Source organism: Phocoena sinus, chromosome 1, assembly GCF_008692025.1.
Source record: "Phocoena sinus isolate mPhoSin1 chromosome 1, mPhoSin1.pri, whole genome shotgun sequence".
NCBI lineage: Eukaryota > Metazoa > Chordata > Mammalia > Artiodactyla > Phocoenidae > Phocoena > Phocoena sinus.
In genome coordinates this window covers 35,543,779-35,566,609 of record NC_045763.1, presented here as the reverse complement: position 1 = coordinate 35,566,609, position 22,831 = coordinate 35,543,779, and the positions used below count along the sequence as shown (strand labels likewise).

The following is a 22,831-nucleotide window of genomic DNA, read 5'->3' as shown; positions in this document are numbered from 1 at the left end:
GACTTCCCTGGTGGTCCAGTGGTTGAGAATCCGCCTTTCAATGCAGGGGACATGGCTCGAGCCCTGGTCAGGGAACTAATATCCCACATGCCTCAGGGCAAAAAGCCTGCACTCTCTAGAGCCCGCGTGCCACAACTAGTGAGCCCGTGCACTGCTACTGAGCCCGTGAACTCTGGAGCCCACACGCCACAACTAGAGAGAAGCCTGCACGCCACAACAAAAAGCCCGCATGCTGCAACGAAGATCCGTGTGCCACAGCTAAAGACCCAGTGTGGCCAAATAAAATATTTTTTTAAAGTACCTAAAATTTTTTTTATAATATAATAAGTTCCCCATTATTTTTAGTTTGTTTTTTAAAATCATGAATGCACGTTAATGGTACAGATTTTTATTATATCTGGATTTATAGAGATAAGCATATGCTTTTTTATCCTTACTACGTTAATGTGGTATTCACTAATTGATTTCAAAATCTAAAATAACCTTGCATTCCTGGAATAAATCAACATGGTCATGCTGTATTATCCTTTTAATATATTGCTTGATTGGTTTGATGATAATTTATGTAGGACTTTTTATGTTCATACAAAAGACTGGCTTATCATTTTCCTTTCTTGTGATGTCTTTGACAGGTATCACAATTATGCTCACCTCCGAGAACAATGTTGGAAGTATTTGCTTTTTTTTTTTTAATTCTCTAGAAGAGTTTTTTCAAGATTCGTGTCATGTTTTCCTTAAAACTTGATATACTTCTCCAGTGATAGTTTTCTTTGTCAGAAGGTTTTAAATTACAGATTCAATTTTTCTAGGAATTTGTCAGTTCGTCTATGTATTCACATTTATTTACATAAAGTTGTTCATAATATCTTCTTATGATCTTTTTTAATGTCTGTAGGACCTGTACTGATATCCCCTTTTCATTCCTCACATTGGTTACTTATATCTTCTCTCTATCTTTTTTTCCCCTTAATCAGCTATGCTAACGGTTTGTTCATTTTGAGTTTTCAAAAAATCAAGTTTTGTCATGTACCGCAATGTTCATTGCAGCTCTATTTACAATAGTCAGGACATGGAAGCAACCTAAGTGTCCAATGACAGATGAATGGATAAAGAAGATGTGGCACATATATACAATAGAATATTACCCAGCCATAAAAAGAAACAAAATTGAGTTAGTTGTAGTGAGGTAGATGGACCTAGAGTCTGTCATACAGAGTGAAGTAAGTCAGAAAGAGAAAAACAAATACTGTATGCTAACACATATATATGGAATCTAAAAAAAAAAAAAGGTTCTGAAGAACATAGGGGCAGGACAGGCATAAAGACTCAGACGTAGAGAATGGACTTGAGGACATGGGGAGGGGGAAGGGTAAGCTGGGAAGAAGTGAGAGTGGCATGGACATATATATACTACCAAATGTAAAATTGATAGCTAGTGGGAAGCAGCTGTATAGCACAGGGAGATCAGTGCTCAGTGCTCTCTGACCACCTAGAGGGGTGGAATAGGGAGGGTGGGAGGGGAGACGCAAAAGGGAGGGGATATGGGGATGTATGTATAGGTATAGCTGATTCACTTTGTTATACAGCAGAAACTAACACACCATTGTAAAGCAATTATACTCCAATAAAGATGTTAAAAAGATAAAAATTAAAAAAAATCAAGTTTTGGCTTTGATGATCTTCTACGTGTGAACGTTCTCTGTTTCATTAACTCCTGCTCTTATCCTGATGACGTCCTTTCTTTTGTTTTCTTTGAATTAATTTGCTGTTCTATTTCTAATTTATTGAGCTGGATGGTTATATCACTGATTTTCATCTTTTTCACTTTTCCAATACATGTATTTAATGTCATAAATTTCCCTGTATGCATGGCTTTAGCTGCATGCTTCATCTATATTTTCTTTTTGTTTTTTCTTGCAGTATTACACATGTAAGCCTAACATATATCCGTGGTTGGAGACAAGTGTTATAAATTCTTGTAAAGTGATGAAACATGGCTGCTCTCCTGGGTTGGTGAGGTAGGGCCTCCTATGGGGGTGTGCGTGGTCCTGGAAAGAGCATCACATTCACCTGGTGTGCTTTCCTCCGCATCTCCACAGTCACACTGTTGGAGCTGAGGAAACGCAGCAACTCTCAGTACTGCTTGTGCTTAACAGCACTTTTGCTTGTGACCTGTTAATTGCTAAACTCAGTGGTCACTTTTTAGTATTCACACCCCACTCTCTGACATTTAATACCACTGACTACTTTATCCTTTTGGAAACCAGTTCCCTGGCTTCTTTGATACAATTCCTCGATTCCAGGTTCTCTTTGTACTTCATTTGCAGTCTCTCTCTTCTCTACCAGTCCCTTGGTCACTCATCTCCTGCCCAAGATCTCAGATTCCGCATGAGCCCTTGGTGATCTAATCTATGCCTCTGACTTCTACTGACTACCACCTAATCCCCTGAACTGGAATTTTTAGCCTTGACTTCTTTCTGACCTCTGCACTCATATATCACACTCCTGGACACATCAAATATAACGTGTCCAAAATGGAGCTTAATATCTTTTTTCTCTCTGTCCCTACTACTAAAGCCATGGTTTAGTTCCTAGCTCCTTTTTCACCCTCATTTCCTAGCTGATCTCCTTCACTCCAACTTCCCTCCCCTCTAATCCATCCTCAGTACTGTTTGGAGAATTATCTTTCTGATACCATTACTTCCTTTCTTAAATCCTTCCGATTGTTTCTCATCACCTACAGACTAATGTTCAATTCCTTGGCATGGCATACACACTCCATGGTGCAGCAGACTTCTCCAGCTCCTCCTTCTATCACTCCTTAAATGTGCCCTATAAACCACAAACCACCATCCTATTCTATACTCCCATTCCTTCATCTACAACACATCCTGCTGCTTAGAATGCTTTTCTTTTCCCATTGCTTGTTCTCTCCAAATTCATCTGCTGACTTCTTACCCTATCAATCTTTAGTCTCTCCGTTTTCTGCATGCTCCATATCTACTTTATCTTTAGGAACTACTGGTTTTACTTCCTAAATATCTTTTGAATCCATCCATTTCTTCCTATTAGTACCACCTCCATCCTGGTCTAAAATACTAATCATTTATCATGTAGATAACAATTTCCTTACCATTTCCACTCTCGTCCTTTTCAATACAATCTTCATTCTGCAGCCAAAGTAATGTTTCAAAATGTAGATATGGTCATATCATTTCTTGTCCTAAAAGTCTTCAATGATTTCATGGAACAGGAAGGATAAAGTATAAAATCCTTAAAAGGCCTACAAGGTTCCATGAGCAAGGTTCCATGAACTTGGGTCGCTGCTAACCTCACCAATCTCAGTTTCATTGCTGATACCTATGCTTCAGTCTCACAGATGGTTCCTCTTATACCCTTAGAAATCTCCCATCTCAGGGTCTTTGTTTATTTATTTATTTTTGGCTGCTTTGAGTCTTTGTTGCTGAACATTGGCTTTTCTCTGGTTGCAGTGAGAGGAGGCTACTCTTGGTTGCGGTGCGTGGGCTTCTCATTGTGGTGGCTTCTCTTGTTGCGGAGCATGGGCTCTAGGCACGCAGGCTCAGTAGTTGTGGTGTGCGGGCTTCAGTAGTTGTGGCTCACGGCCTCTAGAGCACAGGCTCAGTAGCTGTGGCACACGGGCTTAGTTGCACTGCGGCATTTGGGATCTTCCTGGACCAGCGCTTGAACCTGTGTCCCCTGCATTGGCAGGCGGATTCTTAACACTGTGCCACCAGGGAAGCCCAGGGTCTTTGGATCTCTATCTGCAATGATTTTCCCCACCAGCTCTGTCTGATTAATTCCGAGCCACTCCTTAGGACCAAGCCTTCGTGAACATCCCAATTTCCCTCATCATGCCCACTCCTCAACCACTTCCTCTCATAACAACCCGTATTTTTCTTTCATTGAGTTTACTACAGTTAGTACTTAAATCTGTCTGTGCATTTGTTTTATTGTCATTTCCCCCAACTAGACAGGGACCTTCGAGGGAAAGGAATCACTTCTCTTTTGTTCACTTATACCCCATTGGCTAGCATGATGCTTGGCTCTGAGTCCTTGTTTCCTTGGACACTGTTCACTCACTTACCTTCCCTGTGTGTCCTTTCAGATTCGAGATGTTCTCCAGGCTGGTGGTGGAAAAAATGTGAATCACATTCCCATTGACTGCAGCAAACAGGTGACCTCCATTGCTAAAGCAACACTACCAGGAAATACAGGAAGAGAGCAAGAATGAAAGACAGTAGTCTATCTGGAGGTTACAGTTGAGTTCAGGGTGAAACCATGCGTAGGATTGGGAATCAGGGGAAGGTGCAAATAGGACTGAGAAGTGCTGACATCTCCACTTTCACTATTCCTGTAGCTCATATTGGCCAAGATGCTGACACTACCTTGTGCACGAATCATGAAGGTGCTTGGGTCAGAGAATAGAACACTCATTTTGTCTGCAGAAGAAGTTTCAGAACAGGGGAGCAATTCCTCAAATCACTGTCTTGATTCCACAAGTCATCTCAGGGGGAAATCTGATGGGCTATTTTCTCTCCCTGTTGCTCATTTTCCCTGGCCCCTCCCAATCGCCAAACTCGCCTTCCCAGCTATGACTCCGATTCTGTGATAACTTTCTTTTTAATGTTTTTTAAAAAAATATTACTCCACAGTCACAGAGTGGACTGATCACAGGTGGGATCTCACATGGTTTGGTTCAGTGATATATTTGGTGGGCATAAAAGAAAGAGGATAGAACCAACATACTCAATAAGTTTGGTGGGAGAATTGGATTTCTTTTTAAGCCACCAGAATTCTCTAAGACAGTCTTTGGTCCTACCTCCCCAGTTGTGCTAGTTCTTGATATTTCAACTCTGGCTTTCCAAGAAACTGGACCTTTATCTCCAGCAGTTCTTACCTCTTTGCACCCTCTGACAGGGTATTCTTTGAAAGAACGTATATCATCAATGAGTAGATTCATAAGGCGTAGTTTGTCAGCAAACCCTACTACAACGTAGTGTCCAGATGGGTGAAGGCTGATTGTATAAGCTTCTTCTTGGTATTCCTTAAATAGTTCCAGGGTGCTGTGAAAAAGATAAATTATTGAATATAAGTCTAGCCCACTGAGTCCCTCAAGTCCTCCATTGTATCTGGTACATATTTTTATCCTAGCGTTTGAGATACTTTATTACTTGCAATTATTGGTGCCTCTTTTTCTAGATTTTGGTTACTTGAGGGTAGTGTCCAGCAATGAGTATGGCAAGTAAGGGGACTGAATATGGCGTTGTCTAGACATGTTGAAGGCACAGCTCCATTTAGATTTCCAAATCAGAAGTATTGCACAATTTTTTTTCCAGCAGCCCCAGCAGCTATATACAAGAGCAAAGAAGTTACGTCATGGGGCCAATCTAGGCTGGAGATTCTCAAGGAAGCTGTGCCAGGAGGATAAAATCACTGGGAGCTGAAGGTGGTTGGGGCAGTGATCTGGATTCAAAGGGCAAATCAATGGTCTGGAGAGCTCCGTGGGGCAAAAAGCAGGTCTAGTGGGGGTGAGGGGATAGGAAAGCTAAAAGGACACAGGAGGGTATGTAAGGACGGGAGATATTGGGATGTTTCTTTATGTCCCACGTGCCAAGCATGGTGTCTGGCACGTAGCAAGCACTGAATAAAGTATAAAGTGATTTTCTAGCTCATGCAAGAGTGAAAAGTAAAGAGAATAAGGTAGTTTGACTGACTTGATTAAAAAAAAAAACTTTTCCAACTGAAAGCTTCTAAGTAATTAAAATTTCAAACCTCTAAGTAAAATAATTCGCATGGAAAATTTTTTTTTTTTTTTTTTGCGGTACGCGGGCCTCTCACTGTTGTGGCCTCTCCCGTTGCTGAGCACAGGCTCCGGACGCGCAGGCTCAGCGGCCATGGCTCACGGGCCCAGCCGCTCCGCGGCATGTGGGATCTTCCCGGACCGGGGCACGAACCCGCGTCCCCTGCATCGGCAGGCAGACTCTCAACCACTGCGCCACCAGGGAAGCCCAATAACAATATTATTATTATTATTTTTTTTTCTGCATTACGCGGGCCTCTCAATGTTGTGGCCTCTCCCGTTGCGGAGCACAGGCTCCGGACGCGCAGGCTCAGCGGCCATGGCTCACGGGCCCAGCCGCTCCGCGGCATGTGGGATCTTCCCGGACCGGGGCACGAACCCGCGTCCCCTGCATCGGCAGGCGGACTCTCAACCACTGCGCCACCAGGGAAGCCCAATAACAATATTATTATTATTTTTTTTTTTTCTGCATTACGCGGGCCTCTCAATGTTGTGGCCTTTCCCGTTGCAGAGCACAGGCTCCGGACGCGCAGGCTCAGCGGCCATGGCTCACGGGCCCAGCCGCTCCGCGGCATGTGGGATCTTCCCGGACCGGGGCACGAACCCGCGTCCCCTGCATCGGCAGGCAGACTCTCAACCACTGCGCCACCAGGGAAGCCCTACATGGAAAATTTAACAGCTGAAATCGTGCATATCACAGTAGCAAAGCCTTTCACTCCTTACTTTGATTCGTAATTCCAGATGCGAACAGACCGATCCACAGAGCAGGTGGCAATGAGGGGTTTGCGGATGCAAGTAGCTAGACCAGTGATGGATGCTGAGTGTAACGGGTACATCAGATACTCAAAGCGGGCAGGCTCCCCCTGGAGAAATCACACAGAATGAGATTGGGCAGAGGAAGCAAAAGGCTGGTAATGCACTCCAGCTCTCATTACTACTTATGGACGTTAATTAGCCCAGATGCCCAGAAATCAGGCTGTGGGCAAACTGCTTTAACATTATGCATATTTTCCTATACCATTATTATTTTAAAACATCATTTTAATAGCAATAAAGTATTTTATTCTATGAATATACCAGAATTTAATTTATCTATCCTTCTACTATAGGAACATTTAAGTGGTCTCTGATTTTTGTTAGTTAGGGGTAACACTAGACTAAATATTCTTACATGTAAGTCTGTGTTCCTCTCTGATTACTTCCTTAGATGCTGTAGGGTAAGTGCCTGACATTAAGCTTTTGAGTCTCAAGGCATCTATTTCAAAGGACATCCATCTTGAATAAACATATTGCCGGTTGTATGACACAGCTACCAGCCAAATAATCTGCCAAGGAATTAAGCCGTCCCCACCCTTGAAGATCTCTTTTGCAGAAAGTCCTGGATAACTTAAATAACTGACTTCTTGAGTGACCCCACTTTTCTCTTCCTGTGGCCTAATTCTCACTCTCATGGCTAAATGACCATTAAATCAATAGTGAACTCGCAAAACCCTAGACACTCCACCTTCAAACCTTAATAAATGCAGAGCCCCAGGTCCACCTCTCTCTTTAACCATGGCCTCACTGTGTGGCCCTTGGGCTTGCTCTGTACCCTCCAGGACCTGTGAGTAAGAAATCTTGTTCCTCAAAGTTCCCTGATGGCTTTTTTTTTTGCGGTACGCGGGCCTCTCACTGCTGTGGCTTCTCCCGTTGCGGAGCACAGGCTCCGGACGCGCAGGCTCAGCAGCCATGGCTCACGGGCCTCGCCGCCCCATGGCGTGTGGGATCCTCCCGGACCGGGGCACGAACCCGTGTCCCCTGCATCGGCAGGCGGACTCTCAACCACTGCGCCACCAAGGAGGCCCCCCTGATGGTTTTTGATGAAGTACATCCTACAATCACAATAGGAACCAAAGGGCCAGTCAGGCCACAGCATTGGCCCTGGTTGGGGGAGTGTATGTGGGGCCTTAGCTAGGAGTAATACCGCTCCCGGGGAGTGCCTCCGGCATTCCTAGCTGATGGCATCACCACCAATAGGTTGGGACCCACACAACAGATATATTTCTAGAAGTGGAATACAGGGCAAAATGGTGTGAATGATTTTCAAGATCTTAATGAGAACTCCCAAATTTCTCTGCAGGGAGACTATGTTACTCCACAAGCAGCAGCAAGGAGAGTTGGGTGAATGATTTTAAGTTAATATTTATCCTATTGCACTGCTTGTGTAGATTCCAGGTGTCTGTCATCAGAGACATTACACCTGGGACACCTGAATGAGGAGTGATGACTGGGGAGTTTAATGAGGTGTACATACTTTGTTCACAAGCCAAGGCAAAGGCTGAGCTGGCAATCCCCTCAAATTCAGACGCTTCCCTTCTCTACTGTGTCAGAAAGAGGTGCTGGGCTGGGGTCGGGGTAGGCACAGATTATTCCCATTCTTCTCCATCTGCTTCCCCTTCTTTCTCCAATATCGTCAATCTTGCTGTCTCTACTAGCACATTTCTATTAGCTTTTTTTTTTTCCCCTGAAGGATGAGCAAGAACTAATGTGGGGAAGGGGACAATATAAGAGTGCCCCAGGCGGAGGTAGGAGCATACTGAAGCCTTTTGGCAGAGGGAACATGCAGACTCATGGTGATCAGAAAGGCCAGTCCTATCAGGTGGAATGATGGGATGGGGCTGCGGAGACATTGCCCAGCCCTGTGCACCTAGTTCAGTTCTTCTCAGAGCACCAGGAAGCCAATGAAGGATCGCAGCTGTGATGACGGTGGAGGTGGTGGAGGATGTGTATTTTGCGATAACCACATCTGGGATTTGAAAAGATCACTCTGGCAGCCAAACAGAATATAAATCAGGTGCTGGAGGGCAGACTGTACATGCAGAGACAAGCAGGAAACTTTTCCAGCCTGGGAGAGAGAGTGGAAACACTCCCCTCCACAGAAGGTCCCACTCTCTGGTCTAGTTCTCTCCTCCCTACACAGCCTTCCTTCTGAGAGGCCCTGCCCACCAGCAGGGAGAGAAGCTCTATGCAATGAGCTCACCCTTCTACACAGAGAAAGTGGACAGAGTGGAGATCCAGCCATCAAATTAGTCCTTTCTGAGTCCTTGTGAATGAAGTGTCCCCAGGTGAAATGATAAAAATGTCTTAGTTTGGGGTATACAACATAATGACTTATATACTAGCCGACAAGCTTTTAAGTACACTCAAATTCCTGTTATGTTAAAACAAAAGCAATTCTCTCTTTTCCGCCATGTCTCTGCACCTCATTCTATGAGGCCAGTATTACCTGGATACCAGAAGCAGATAAAGGCATCACAAGAAAACTACAGAGCAACATCCATTATGAATGTAATTTGTTTTTGAATTTTATTTTATTTATTTTTTTATACAGCAGGTTCTTATTAGTTATCCATTTTATACATATTAGTGTATACATGTCAATCCCAATCTCCCAATTCATCCCACCAGCACCCCCCGCTCCCCGCCACTTTCCCTCCTTGGTGTCCATATGTTTGTTCTCTACATCTGTGTCTCAATTTCTGCCCTGCAAACAGGTTCATCTGTACCATTTTTCTAGGTTCCACATATATGTGTTAATATACGATATTTGTTTTTCTCTTTCTGATTTACTTCACTCTGTATGACAGTCTCTAGATCCATCCACGTCTGTACAAATGAACCAATTTCGTTCCTTTTTATGGCTGAGTAATATTGCATTGTATATATGTACCACATTTTCTTTATCCATTCATCTGTCGATGGGCATCTAGGTTGCTTCCATGTCCTGGCTATTGTAAATACTGCTGCAATGAACATTGGGGTGCATGTGTCTTTTTGAATTATGGTTTTCTCTGGGTATATGCCCAGTAGTGGGATTGCTGGGTCATATGGTAATTCTATTTTTAGTTTTTTTTTTTTTTTGTGTGGTACGCGGGCCTCTCACCATTGTAGCCTCTCCCGTTGCGGAGCACAGGCTCCAGACACGCAGGCTCAGTGGCCATGGCTCACGGGGCCCAGACGCTCCGTGGCATGTGGGATCCTCCCGGACTGGGCACAAACCCGTGTCCCCTGCATCGGCAGGCGGACTCTCAACCACTGCGCCACCAGGGAAGCCCGATTTTTAGTTTTTTAAGGAACCTCCATACTGTTCTCCGTAGTGGCTGTATCAATTTACATTCCCACCAACAGTGCGAGAGGGTTCCCTTTTCTCCACACCCTCTCCAGCATTCGTTGTTCGTAGATTGTCTGATGATGCCCATTCCAACTGGTGTGAGGTGATACCTCACTGTAGTTTTGATTTGCATTTCTCTAATAATTAGTGATGTTGAGCATCTTTTCATGAGCTTCTTGGTCATCTGTATGTCTTCTTTGGAGAAATGTCTATTTTGGTCTTCTGCCCATTTTTGGATTGGGTTGTTTGTTTTTTCAATATTGAGCTGCATGAGCTGTTTATATATTTTGGACATTAATCCTTTGTCCATTGATTTGTTGGCAAATATTTTCTCCCATTCTGAGGGTTGTCTTTTCGTCTTGTTTGTAGTTTCCTTTGCTGTGCAAAAACTTTTAAGTTTCATTAGGTCCCATTTGTTTATTTTTGTTTTTACTTCCATTACTTGAGGAGGTGGATCAAAAAAGATCTTGCTGTGATTTATGTCAAAGAGTGTTCTTCCTATGTTTTCCTCGAAAAGTTTTATATGTCCAGCCTTACATTTAGGTCTCTAATCCATTTTGAGTTTATTTTTGTGTATGGTGTTAGGGAGTGTTCGAATTTCATTCTTTTATATGTAGCTGTCCAGTTTTCCCAGCACCATTTATTGAAGACACCGTCTTTTCTCCATTGTATATCCTCGCATCCTTTTTCATAGATTACTGACCATAGGTGCGTGGGTTTACCTCTGGGCTTTCTATCCTGTTCCATTGATCTATATCTCTGTTTTTGTGCCAGTACCATACTGTCTTGATTACTGTAGCTTTGTAGTATAGCCTGAAGTCAGGGAGTCTGATTCCTCCAGCTCTGCTTTTTTTCCCTCAAGAGTGCTTTGGCTATTCGGGGTCTTTTTTGTCTCCATACAAATTTTAAGATTTTTTTGTTCTAGTTCTGTAAAAAATGCCATTGGTAATTTGATAGGGATTGCATTGAATCTGTAGATTGCTTTGGGTAGTAGAGTCATTTTCACAATATTGATTCTTCCAATCCTAGAACATGGTATATCTCTCCATCTATTTGTATCATCTTTAATTTCTTTCATCAGTGTCTTATAGTTTTCTGCATACAGGTCTTTTGTCTTCTAGGTAGGTTTATTCTTAGGTATTTTATTCTTTTTGTTGCAATGGTAAATGGGAGCGTTTCCTTAATTTCTCTTTCAGATTTTTAATCATTAGCATATAGGAATGCAAGAGATTTCTGTGCATTAATTTTGCATCCGCCAACTTTACCAAATTCATTGATTAGCTCTAGTAGTTTTCTGGTGGCACCTTTAGGATTCTCTATGTATAGTATCATGTCACCTGCAAACAGTGACAGTTTTACTTCTTCTTTTCCAATTTGGATTCTTTTTATTTCTTTTCTTCTCTGATTGCCGTGGCTAGGACTTCCAAAACTATGTTGAATAATAGCAGTGAGAGTGGACATCCTTATCTTGTTCCTGATCTTAGAGGAAATGCTTTCAGTTTTTCACCACTGAGAATGATGTTTGCTGTGGGTTCGTCATATATGTCCTTTATTATGTTGAGGTAGGTTCCCTCTATGCCCACTTTCTGGAGAGTTTTTATCATAACTGGGTGTTGAGTTTCGTCTAAAACTTTTTCTGCATCTATTGAGATGATCATACGGTTTTTATTCTTCAATTTGTTAATATGGTGTATCACATTCATTGATTTGCATATATTGAAGAATCCTTGCATCCCTGGGATAAATCCCACTTGATCATGGTGTATGATCCTTTTAATGTGTTGTTGGATTCTGTTTGCTAGTATTTTGTTGAGGATTTTTGCATCTATGTTTATCAGTGATATTGGTCTGTAATTTTCTTTTTTTGTAGTATCTTTGTCTGGTTTTGTTATCAGCGTGATTGTGGCCTCATAGAATGAGTTTGGGAGTACTCCTTCCTCTGCAATTTTTTGGAAGAGTTTGAGAAGGATGGGTATTAGCTCTTCTCTAAATGTTTGATAGAATTCACCTGTGAAGCCATCTGGTCCTGAACTCCTGAACTTTTGTTTGTTGGAAGATTTTTAATCACAGTTTCAATTTCATTACTTGTGATTGGTCTGTTCATATTTTCTATTTCTTCCTGGTTCAGTCTCAGAAGGTTACACCTTTCTAAGAATTTGTCCATTTCTTCCAGGTTGTCCATTTTATTGGCATAGAGTTGCTTGTAGTAGTTTCTTAGGATGCTTTGTATTTCTGCAGTGTCTGTTGTAACTTCTCCTTTTCATTTCTAATTTTATTGATTTGAGTCCTCTTCCTCTTTTTTTGATGAGTCTGGCTAATGGTTTTTCAATTTTGTTTATCTTCTCAAAAAACCAACTTTTAGTTTTATTGATCTTTGCTATTGTTTTCTTTGTTTCTATTTCATTTATTTGTGCTCTGATCTTTATGATTTCTTTCCTTCTACTAACTTCGGGTTTTGTTTGTTCTTCTTTCTCTAGTTCCTTTAGGTGTAAGGTTAGATTGTTTATTTGAGATGTTTGTTGTATCCTGAGGTAGGATTGTATTGCTATAAACCTCCCTCTTAGAACTGCTTTTGCTGCATCCCATAGGTTTTGGGTCATCGTGTTTTCATTGTAATTTGTCTCTAGGTATTTTTTGATTTCCCTGATTTCTTCAATGATCTCTTGGTTATTTACTAACGTACTGTTTAATCTCCATGTGTTTGTGTTTTTTATGTTTTTTCCCCTGTAATTGATTTCTAATCTCATAGCATTGTGGTCAGAAAAGACGCTTGATATGATTTCAATTTTCTTAAATTTACTGAGGCTTGATTTGTGACCCAAGATATGATCTACCCTGGAGAATGTTCCGTTCGCACTTGAGAAGAAAGTGTAATCTGCTGTTTTTGGAAGGAATGTCCTATAAATATCAATTAAATCTCTCTGGTCTGTTGTGTCATTTAAAGCTTGTGTTTCCTTATTAGTTTTCTGTTTGGATGATCTGTCCATTGGGGTAAGTGAGGTGTTAAAAGTCTCCCACTATTATTGTGTTACTGTCGATTTCTTCTTTTATAGCTGTTAGCAGTTGCCTTATGTATTGAGCTGCTCCTATGTTGGGTGCGTATATATTTATAATTGTTATATCTTCTTCTTGGATTCATCCCTTGATCATTATACAGTGTCCTTCCTTGTCTCTTGTAACATTCTTTATTTGAAAGTCTATTTTGTCTTATATGAGTATTGCTACTCCAGCTTTCTTTTGATTTCCATTTGCATAGAATATCTTTTCCATCCCCTCACTTTCAGTCTGTATGTGTCCCTAGGTCTGAAGTGCATCTCTTGTAGACAGCATATAGAGGGGTCTTGTTTTTGTATCCATTCAGCGAGCCTGTGTCTTCTGGTTGGAGCATTTAATCCATACACATTTAAGGTAATTATCTATATGTATGTTCTTATGACCATTTTCTTAATTGTTTTGGGTTTGTTTTTGTAGGTCCTTTTCTTCTCTTGTGTTTCCCACTTAGAGAAGTTCCTTTATCATTTGTTGTAGAGCTCGTTTGGTGGTGCTGACTTCTCTTAGCTTTTGCTTGTCTATAAAGCTTTTGATTTCTCCATAGAATCTGAATGAGATCCTTGCCAGGTAGAGTACTCTTGGTTGTAGGTTCTTCCCTTTCATCAGTTTAAATATGTCATGCCACTACCTTCTGACTTGTAGAGTTTCTGCTGAGAAATCAGCTGCTAACCTTATGGGAGTTCCCTTTTATGTTATTTGTCATTTTTCCCTTGCTGCTTTCAATAATTTTTCTCTCTTTACTTTTTGCCAGTTTGATTACTATGTGTCTCGGCGTGTTTCTCCTTGGGTTTATCCTGTATGGGGCTCTCTGCACTTCCTGGACTTGGGTGGCTATTTCCTTTCCCATGTTAGGGAAGTTTTTAACTATGACCTCTTCAAATATTTTCTCGGGTCCTTTCTCTCTCTCTTCTCTTTCTGGGACCTCTAATAATGTGAATGTTGTTGCCTTTAATGTCCCAGAGGTCTCTTAGGCTGTCTTCATTTCTTTTCATTCTTTTTTCTTTAGCCTGTTCCACAGCAGTGAATTCCACCATTCTGTCTTCCAGGTCATTTATCCATTCTTCTGCCTCAGTTAGTCTACTATTGATTCTTTCTAGTGTATTTTTCATTTCAGTTATTGTATTGTTCATCTCTGTTTGTTTGTTATTTAATTCTTCTAGGTCTTTGTTAAACATTTCTTGCATCGTCTTGATCTTTGCCTCCATTCCTTTTCTGAGGTCCTGGATCGTCTTCACTATCATTATTCTGAATTCTTTTTCCGGAAAGTTGACTATCTCCACTTCATTTAGTTGTTTTTCTGGGGTTTTATCTTGTTCCTTCATCTGGTACATAGCTCTCTGCCTTTTCATCTTGTCTATTTTTCTGTGAATGTGGTTTTTGTTCCACAGGCTGCAGGATTGTAGCTCTTCTTGTTTCTGCTGTCTGCCTTCTGGTGGGTGAGGCTATCTAAGAGGCTTGCGCAAGTTTCCTCATGGAAGGGACTGGTGGTGGGTAGAGCTGGCTGTTGCTCTGGTGGGCAGAGCTCAGTAAAACTTTAATCCACTTGTCTGCTGTTGGGTGGGGCTGGGTTCCCTCCCTGTTGGTTGTTTGACCCAACACTGGAGCCTACCCAGGCTCTTTGGTGAGGCTGATGGCGGACTCTGGGAGGGCTCACAACAAGGAGTACTTCCCAGAACTTCTGCTGCCAGTGTCCTTGTCCTCATGGTGAGACAGAGCCACCCCCCGCCTCTGCAGGAGACCCTCCAACACTAGCAGGTAGGTCTGATTCAGTCTCCTGTGGGGTCACGGCTCCTTCCCGTGGGTTCCAGTGCACACACTCCTTTGTGTGTGCCCTCCAAGAGTGGAGTCTCTGTTTCCCCCAGTCCTGTTGAAGTCCTGCCATCAAATCCTGCTAGCCTTCGAACTCTGATTCTCTAGGAATTCCTCCTCCTGTTGCCGGACCCTCAGGTTGGGAAGCCTGATGTGTCGCTCAGAATCTTCACTCCAGTGGGTGGACTTCTGTGGTATAAGTGTTCTCCAGTTTGTGAGTCACCCACCAGCAGTTATGGGATTTGATTTTATTGTGATTGCACCCCTCCTACCATCTCACTGCGGCTTCTCCTTTGTCTTTGGATGTGGGGTATCTTTTTTGGTGAGTTCCAGTGTCTTCCTGTTGATGATTGCCCAGCAGTTAGTTGTGATTCCGGTGCTCTTGCAGGAAGGAGTGAGTGTAATTTAAAAATTAGATAAGAACAAATGTTGGCAAAAATAGAAATGAGAACACTCGTACACAGCTGATAGGAATATAAATGGTACAGCACCTTGGAAAACCATCTGGCAGTCCCTTAAATGTTTAAATATTGAGTTACTACGTGACCCAGGAATTCCACTCCTAGGTATACACCCAGAAGGATAAAAACATATGTCTACAGAAAAACTTGTACACAGATGTTTATAGCAGCAGTATTTATAATATCTAAAAGTTAGAAACAGCCCAAATGTTCATCAACTGATGATTAGACCGACAAAAGTGGTACAGCCATGCAATGGAATATTATTTGGACATGAAAAGGAATGGAGTACAAGGGACTTCCTTGGTGGTCCAGTGGTAAAGAATCTGCCTTCCAATGCAGGGGACGCAGGTACAATCTCTGATCGGGGACCTAAGATTCCACATGCTGTGAAGCAACTAAGCCCATGCGCTGCAACTACTGAGCTCATGCACCTCAAGGAGAGAGCCCACGTGCCGCAAACTGCAGTGCCCACGCGCCCTGGAGCCTGCACGACAGAATTAGAGAGGGAAAACCCACATGCCACAACTAGAGAAAAGCCCGAGCACCTCAACGAAAGATCCTGCATGCCAAGCACCACAACGAAAGATCCTGAATGCCTCAACGACCCGACGCAGACAAAAATAAAAAAGGAGTGGAGTACTGATACATGCTACCACATGGATGAAACTTAAAAACATTGTGCTAAATGAAAGAAGCCAGTCCCAAGAGTCCACATATTGGTATGCAATGTTCAGAAAAGGCAAATCTATACAGACACAAGACAGTAGTGGTTGGCTACAGCTGGGAGGGAGGCAGATGGGATGGTGGGAGCATAATAGCTAAAGGGCATATATTTTTTTTAAGTGATGAAAGTGTTCTAAAATTGATGGAGGTAATGGCTGCACAACTCTGAATATACTAAAAACCATTGTATGGTACACTTTAAATAGGTGAACTGTATAATGAATTATAACTCAATACAGCTGTTATTTAGAAAACCACAATTACTGAGAAAGATATATTAAAATCTCCTACAATTGTAGGTGGTTTATTTTCCTTGTTGTTCTGCCAAAGTTTGCTGGATATATTTTGAGTCCATGCTATTAGGTGCATACAAATTTAAAACTAATGTCTGCTTGATGAAGTGAACCTTTTATAAGTACAAAGTGCTTCTTTTTATCTTTTAACACCGCTTTTTTTGTTGCAATGTCTGCGGTGTATTCATACTGGCTTTCTTTGTTATTTAAAAACAAAAAGCAATGATAAACCTTTACATATATACATCTCTGTGCACAGAAGCAGGTATAGCCATACATTAAATACCTGAAGTACACTTGCTTGCTGGGTTAAAGACAGGTACAATTTAAATCTGACAGATGTCTCCAGGGTGTTCTCCAAAGAGGCTGCAGCAATCACATTCCCGGGCACCCCTCTGCCCGCTGCCCAGGGTATCGGAGCGCTCCTTACATGGACAACTTGAAATTTGAGTTTCTTTTGCTCTGTTATGAAGTGGTGAGTGAGCCTGCACTCAGGAATTGGATTAAAAATTTCCCACATGGTGACCAGTCTCCAGGCTGGAAGGAAGCGCTGCTGGGAGACTCACCTTGCTGATCTCCATCAGGGACATGGTGATGCTGTAGAGCTGGTTCTTGCTGGTGCTGGCGATCAGCATTTCCTCAGAGGGGCTGAAGCACATGCAGAGCACGTCCTGTTTGTCTGACTGACTCGGGTCATTGCTCTGTGGGTCCACAGGAATCTGCCCAAGACACAGAACAGCGGTCAGCAATGGCCTCACATTGTCAGGGTGTCCTTGGGCTTTCAGATTCTCTCAGATACTGTAGCTTACAGACTCCTGACCATGCTTCCGGGATCCTCCTCAGATGTGGAGAAGGGAGGGCTTGAGGGGCCTCCGTTCCTGTGGGTTTCCTACTCACCTTTAAGTGATTAGTGGCTGAATAATAAGGCAGCAGCACAGGTGAAACTGATCCATCTGTACGTCTCAGTTTGAGATCCCCCTTCACAACAAGCGTTAGTCTAACCCCGACTCTCGCCCAGCTGTTGGGAGCCCAGTGTGGGCGCCCACCTGCACCAGGTACACAGTGTGTGCTCCAGGGCAGTAGAGGGGAAGGTGGCAGCCCTTCTACCACGTGGAGTAGGTGACAGGGCAGAGAGAAGAGAAGGGGTCACACAGCTCCTGCAGCAGTCTCAGAGGGCCGGGAGCTCCTAGTGGACATTATGAAACTAGATTTCCTTTTCCCTGCTATTTCTCTCCTTCCACTAACAACCAAACTTATTGAAAGGCTGGTCTGCACATACCATCTCCACTTCCCTACCACCCACTCAGTTCTTAACTCCTTATAATGTGGCTTCCACCGCATCATTTACTGAAACTGTTCTCATAAACATCACCAAAGCCTGATGTCCCTGCTCGGCCCTCATCTTCTAGGCTTTTCTAGAGCCTGCAGCAGTGACCTCGGCACCTTCCTCCCTAGAAGGCCCCGGCCTCCTGTGCCGCCCTCCCCCTGCCTGGAGTCCTGTCTTCCTATGTACCCCCTAACCTGTCCTCATGAAGTCTACTCTCACTGCCTCACCAGAACAGCAAGGGCTCTGGGAAGCCCTCCCTGACCACCCCGGGCTGAGTGGGCCCTGATGTTCCCTCAATGTGCCCACAGCACCCGGGGTTCCCTCTGCTGTCACACGCATCACACTGTATAAAGTAGAACGGGAGCCCGCAGACCGAGGACCGTGTCTGTCCCCACGTCTGTCTCCTGGTGCTTGGAGCAGTGCCTGACATATAGCAGGCGCTCAGTGACTGCGCGGTGTGGCCTCACGGTCCTCCCCCAGACAGCGAGGTCCACAAGGGAAGTGCCCATGTCTGATTCACCCACCGCAGGCCACACCACAGAGCCTGGCCCATGATAGCTGCATGACGGACGTTTGTTGACTGAATGAGTGAAGGACGACACCTTCTCAGTGCCCTGCTGGATTCTCATCCTGTCTCAGTCTTGAAATTAGGAAATGCTAAGTTTTGTCCTCAGTTCTCTTTTTGGCTCTATATTTTTCTCTCTCAGTGATTTTACCTAATATAAGGGTTCAGCGAAAACAATAGTAGTAAAGTAATTACAATAATAAATACTTAAAATAGTATTGACTATGTGCCAGATACAAGCCAAGCGCTATGTGTGTGTGTGTGTGTGTGTGTGTGTGTGTGTGTGTGTGTGTGTGTGTGGTGGATATATCGATCTCACTCCCAAGGTCTAAACCACATATCCAACTGCTTCATTTTATCCTTGTCTCTGGTCAAATGTCAACATTCCTCAGCGAGGCCTCCCCAGGTCACTCCCTCTAGAACAGAAGCCCCTCTTGCACCCCGTCCTTTCCTGGCTTTATTTTCTTCACAGAATGGATCTCATCCAACAATCTGTTCATATTTGTTTGTTTACTTGTTGACTGAGTTCTAAGGGCAAGTCTTAGTGTGGTTACTTCTCATCTGTATCCCAGCCCCGAGCATAGAGCCTGGCACATAGTAAACACTCAATAAATATTTGTTAAATGAATAAACACACAAAAGAATGACCTGTTTTATAGGCAAAGTAAACTCACAGTGGTCCCCCCGAGTCCCCACCCACCTTGCTCTCACCTCCAGTTTTCGTGCCGTGGCATCCTTTCCCAGCATCCAGCACAGAGCCTGGGCATCTTCCCTGAGAGCTCCTTATCTCTGGCCTCCCACATCTGCTCAGGGAACGTCCTACAGACTTAACCTTCACAAAGGCTCTGTCGGCTTCCCACTGCTGTGATCCTAGACCTCGTTGCCTTTTCGCTTCAGTAACAAAAAAGCCTCAGAACTGATTCCTAACGGTGGCAATAATAACTTGTATCATTTATTAAGCACAGGCACTGCATCAGTGATTACAGAGATGTCGTTTAATCCTTTCGATAACCACAAGGGATAGGCTAGTTCCTTAACAAAGAGACACAGGTTTGCTAGATTCAGCAACTCATGTGAAGCCACTCAGCCAGTAAACCTCAGAGTCAAGTCTAACTCATTCATTGCGTATTTAACCACTTCATATCCAATGCCCCCGAATGGCCCACACCATGCATCACAGGCAGATAGATTACTTCTCTGAAGCATAATGCTTCTTTGCTGAAAACAGGATGCCTGCCGACGTACATACACACTCCTCAGGCTGGCTTTGCCATCTTTCACCAGCCTTAGCTCCTCTCTTTCCCTTCAAGTGACTTCAGGCTCTTCCACGGGGCAACAGGTGTCTCACAAACACACCACCTGCTCCCTGTCAGTGGTGCCTTTGCTTAATTTTGTTCCTTTCACCTGGAATCCCTGATCTGTTTCTTCCTCTATGACCCTTCCTCAAAGATTATCCTCAAACACCTTGAAGCCTTCCTGGTTCTTCCGCAACCAGATAAGCTCTCTCTCCACAACAGTTTGTGTCACTTATTCTCCGAATATTTACTGAATGCTTGCTGTGTACCAGGTAGTTTTCTTGACATTAAATATCAATATACATTATGGGAACACTGAACTTCAAAGAGAAAATAGAATTTGCCAAAGCCCTCTCCCAGGAGTCAGATCTGGATCTCCTTAATTCTATACCCCAATTCTGTCCAACCCATCCTAAAACTCCCCTCAGGACAAATGGCTCAGGCCTCAGCCCCTCTCTCCGCACCAGACGCCCTGTCAGTGCTCTGCTGTCAGAGAACAAATGCCAGTTGGATCCCAGTATTGCTTCCTCCTCCCCTCCTTACCCGGATTTCCCTGCTCTCACGATAAAACCCCTTCTCTTCTATCTTCTCAAACAGTAGAACTCTCCCTGGCCCAGCAGAGCAGGCAAATCCCTTGGAATAGGCTGCGATGGCAGACACCTGGGGCAGGGACAGCTGGTGGTGGCTACTGGCCATCACGACCTGCTTGTAGGAAGGGACTGGGGAGGTGATTGTCGGAAATTCGATCAGGCTGGAAAAGAAGACAGCATGTAAAGATAACAGAGACGATTCCAAGGAGATGAATCCTGCTAGGAATGAGAAAGAAGGGCTGTCCTTGGGTGTGGGAGAAACCAGCGTGAGCCCCTTTCCCACGGCCCAAATGCTCCCCTTTGGCTGGGAATGCTACCTGAGCTCCATGGAAGATGGAAGGTTGTGCATTTATGTGGAAGTCTCGCAAACCTGTGTGGTCACTGTTTTCATTGTTATTATCATATTCATTTTGTTGTTTGGAAAAAAGTGGCTCAGAGGGGTTGTTTCCAAGATCACAAAATTAGTAAGGGCAAGAGCTGAGACTTGGGTTTTTTTGTTTGTTTTTTGTTTTGTTTTGTTTTTTGTTTTGGTCTTGTTGCAAGGCATGTGGGATCTTAGTTCCCTGACCAGGGATGGAACCTGTGCCCCCTGCAGTTGAAGCGTGGAGTCCTAACCACTAGACCACCAGGGAAGTCCCAAGAGCTGAGATTTGAATCCAGGTTTCCATTTCCTCCCTGCCTCCCTTCTCCTTCCTCCCTTCCTTCCATTGTTTCTCTTTCATTCATTCACTCATTCATTCATTCATTCATATAACATTTACTGGAGTTATGCTGTGTTAACAGCTCTCTGGAAAAATGGTAAATAAGTTGACACAGTTTCTGCCCTGAGAAGCTGATGGTCTAGGGGGCATATGATAAGGACTGTTAAGGGCAGCTGAGTAGGATGGGAGCAACCAGTCAGCAGCTAACAAGGGTTTTCTGAGGACAGTTACAGAGGAGCACCACCTATTTGAGATGAGCAGAGGCTGAGAGCTCCCAGCTGAGAAGTGAAGGACAAAGAGGACTGTGTCAGGCATGTGTCTATGTCCGGGGGAGTGGGGTCGGGGTGGGGGCAGACCAAGCCCAGAAGCAGGAGAGTACACGAGGCATGTGCGGTAGACAGGGGTAAGAGCTGATGCTGCAGATGTAAAGAAGGGTCCGAGCAGCAGGGACATGTGGGCCAGGCTCAGGAGTCTGAGCTTTATTCTTGGAGCCCTGGACCCACTGAAGGATGGTGAACCCAGAAAACTGGAGGGCATATGGTCTTATTAGGAAGTTCTCAACATAATCACGATAAAAAAAGGAGACGTTATTGGCATGGAGGGTGGTGAAAATGGGTGAAACCAAAGTCACTGAGGAAGAGGCATCTACAGTGTGCCATTGTGGTTGAGGGCTCAGGCTCTGGGGTCAGACAGGTCTGGGTTTGAATCCTGACCTGTCATTTAACAGTGCTGTGATACTGGGTGAGGCACTTAACCTCTTTGAGCCTCAGTTTCCTCATCTATAAAATGGGCATGATAATAATATATACTTTTTAGGGTAAGACTCAAATGAGGATATATATAAAGTGCTTAAGGCAGTGTCTAGAACACACAATGGTACTTTCCAATATGGGTGAGATACGACTGTTATTGGTTGCAGTAGAGGTGAAATAGACAGCTCTATCCTGACCCCCCACTTTAGCCCATATGCTTTGTCAGATTGACCGACAACATTTCCTTGCACTTCCTTGTTGGTCTGGTGCCTCCCACTCAATTGTAAGGTCCTATGGACCTGTGTCCCCAGCACCTAGCAAGATGCCTTGCACACTGCAAGGGCTTGGTGGACATTCATTTAATTGATTCAGTAAATTAGGCAGCCATTAGAAAACATATTTTTGAAAATCTGTTGTTTTGAAGACATCATACTAAAACGTTTATAAAATGAGGTTAGGTATAAAAATAAAAAGGATTGTATCTAGGTTACGGTCATAACTTTCAAATTTGTGCTTGAATATGGAAGAACACTAGAAAGGCAGAGGGAAAATGAAAAGCATTGATTTTTAAGGTAGAGGGGATAGGAGTGATTTTTAAAGTATGCTGTTTTTGGTGTAATGCTATTACCATGATGAGTGTATTTTTCCAAGAGCTCCTGCCCAGAGGGCGCCGTTACCTCTCGGATTCCTGGATCACCCCCAGGTTCTTCATCTCGCTGGTGGGCTCCCTGACCATGATACTTGTCTCCCAGCGTTGATCTCCAGACTCAAAGAGGAAGAGCCTGCCTGTATCAGTGCCAGCAACAATCTTGTCATCAGACACCCAAGTGTGGGCGAGATAGTTTTGGGGTTCTCCCCTCTGAAAATTAGTTTGCTTCAAGGTTCCCTCAGCAAAACGGAGAAGCTTAAACATCCCATTTCCAGTGACACAAATCTGAGCGTTATCCTGGGGATTGAAGCTCACCTGTAAAATGGGAAGGAATTAAAGAAAAAGATATATAAAACTAAACTTGATGGCATTATTTCCCATTTTACTAATTACGAGTTATCCCAAGAAGCTCATAGGATCTTTTAAATATCACTAAATCATATAATTTTAAGACCATATTTGACAAGAGGACAGATCTATATCTATTGTATTTGTACAGCCCATGAGTCTTTAACCTAGGAAACCTTCAAAAGTCATCTGACAAAGGCCGAAAAGCAAGATGAGCAGGTCTTGACAATCACCAAACTCTGTGCCAACAAAATGGAATGAAGGCTCAGCTGGAAGCATAAAATGAGGGTTTG

The 22,831-nt window shown here is 43.5% G+C and overlaps 1 protein-coding gene across 1 annotated transcript in view; it reads right to left on the bottom strand.

The window, feature by feature from the left end:
- CFAP57 (cilia and flagella associated protein 57) overlaps positions 1–22,831 on the bottom strand; it is a 78,557-nt gene that overhangs the window by 45,807 nt on the left and 9,919 nt on the right. The window contains exons 4-9 of the mRNA XM_032607205.1: positions 22,219–22,505; positions 20,042–20,249; positions 16,878–17,030; positions 6,545–6,684; positions 4,919–5,084; positions 4,106–4,219 (exon numbers count right to left, since the gene is read on the bottom strand). Of these exons, the coding sequence (XP_032463096.1) occupies positions 4,106–4,219; positions 4,919–5,084; positions 6,545–6,684; positions 16,878–17,030; positions 20,042–20,249; positions 22,219–22,505 (1,068 nt within the window). The remainder of the gene's footprint in view (positions 1–4,105; positions 4,220–4,918; positions 5,085–6,544; positions 6,685–16,877; positions 17,031–20,041; positions 20,250–22,218; positions 22,506–22,831) is intronic.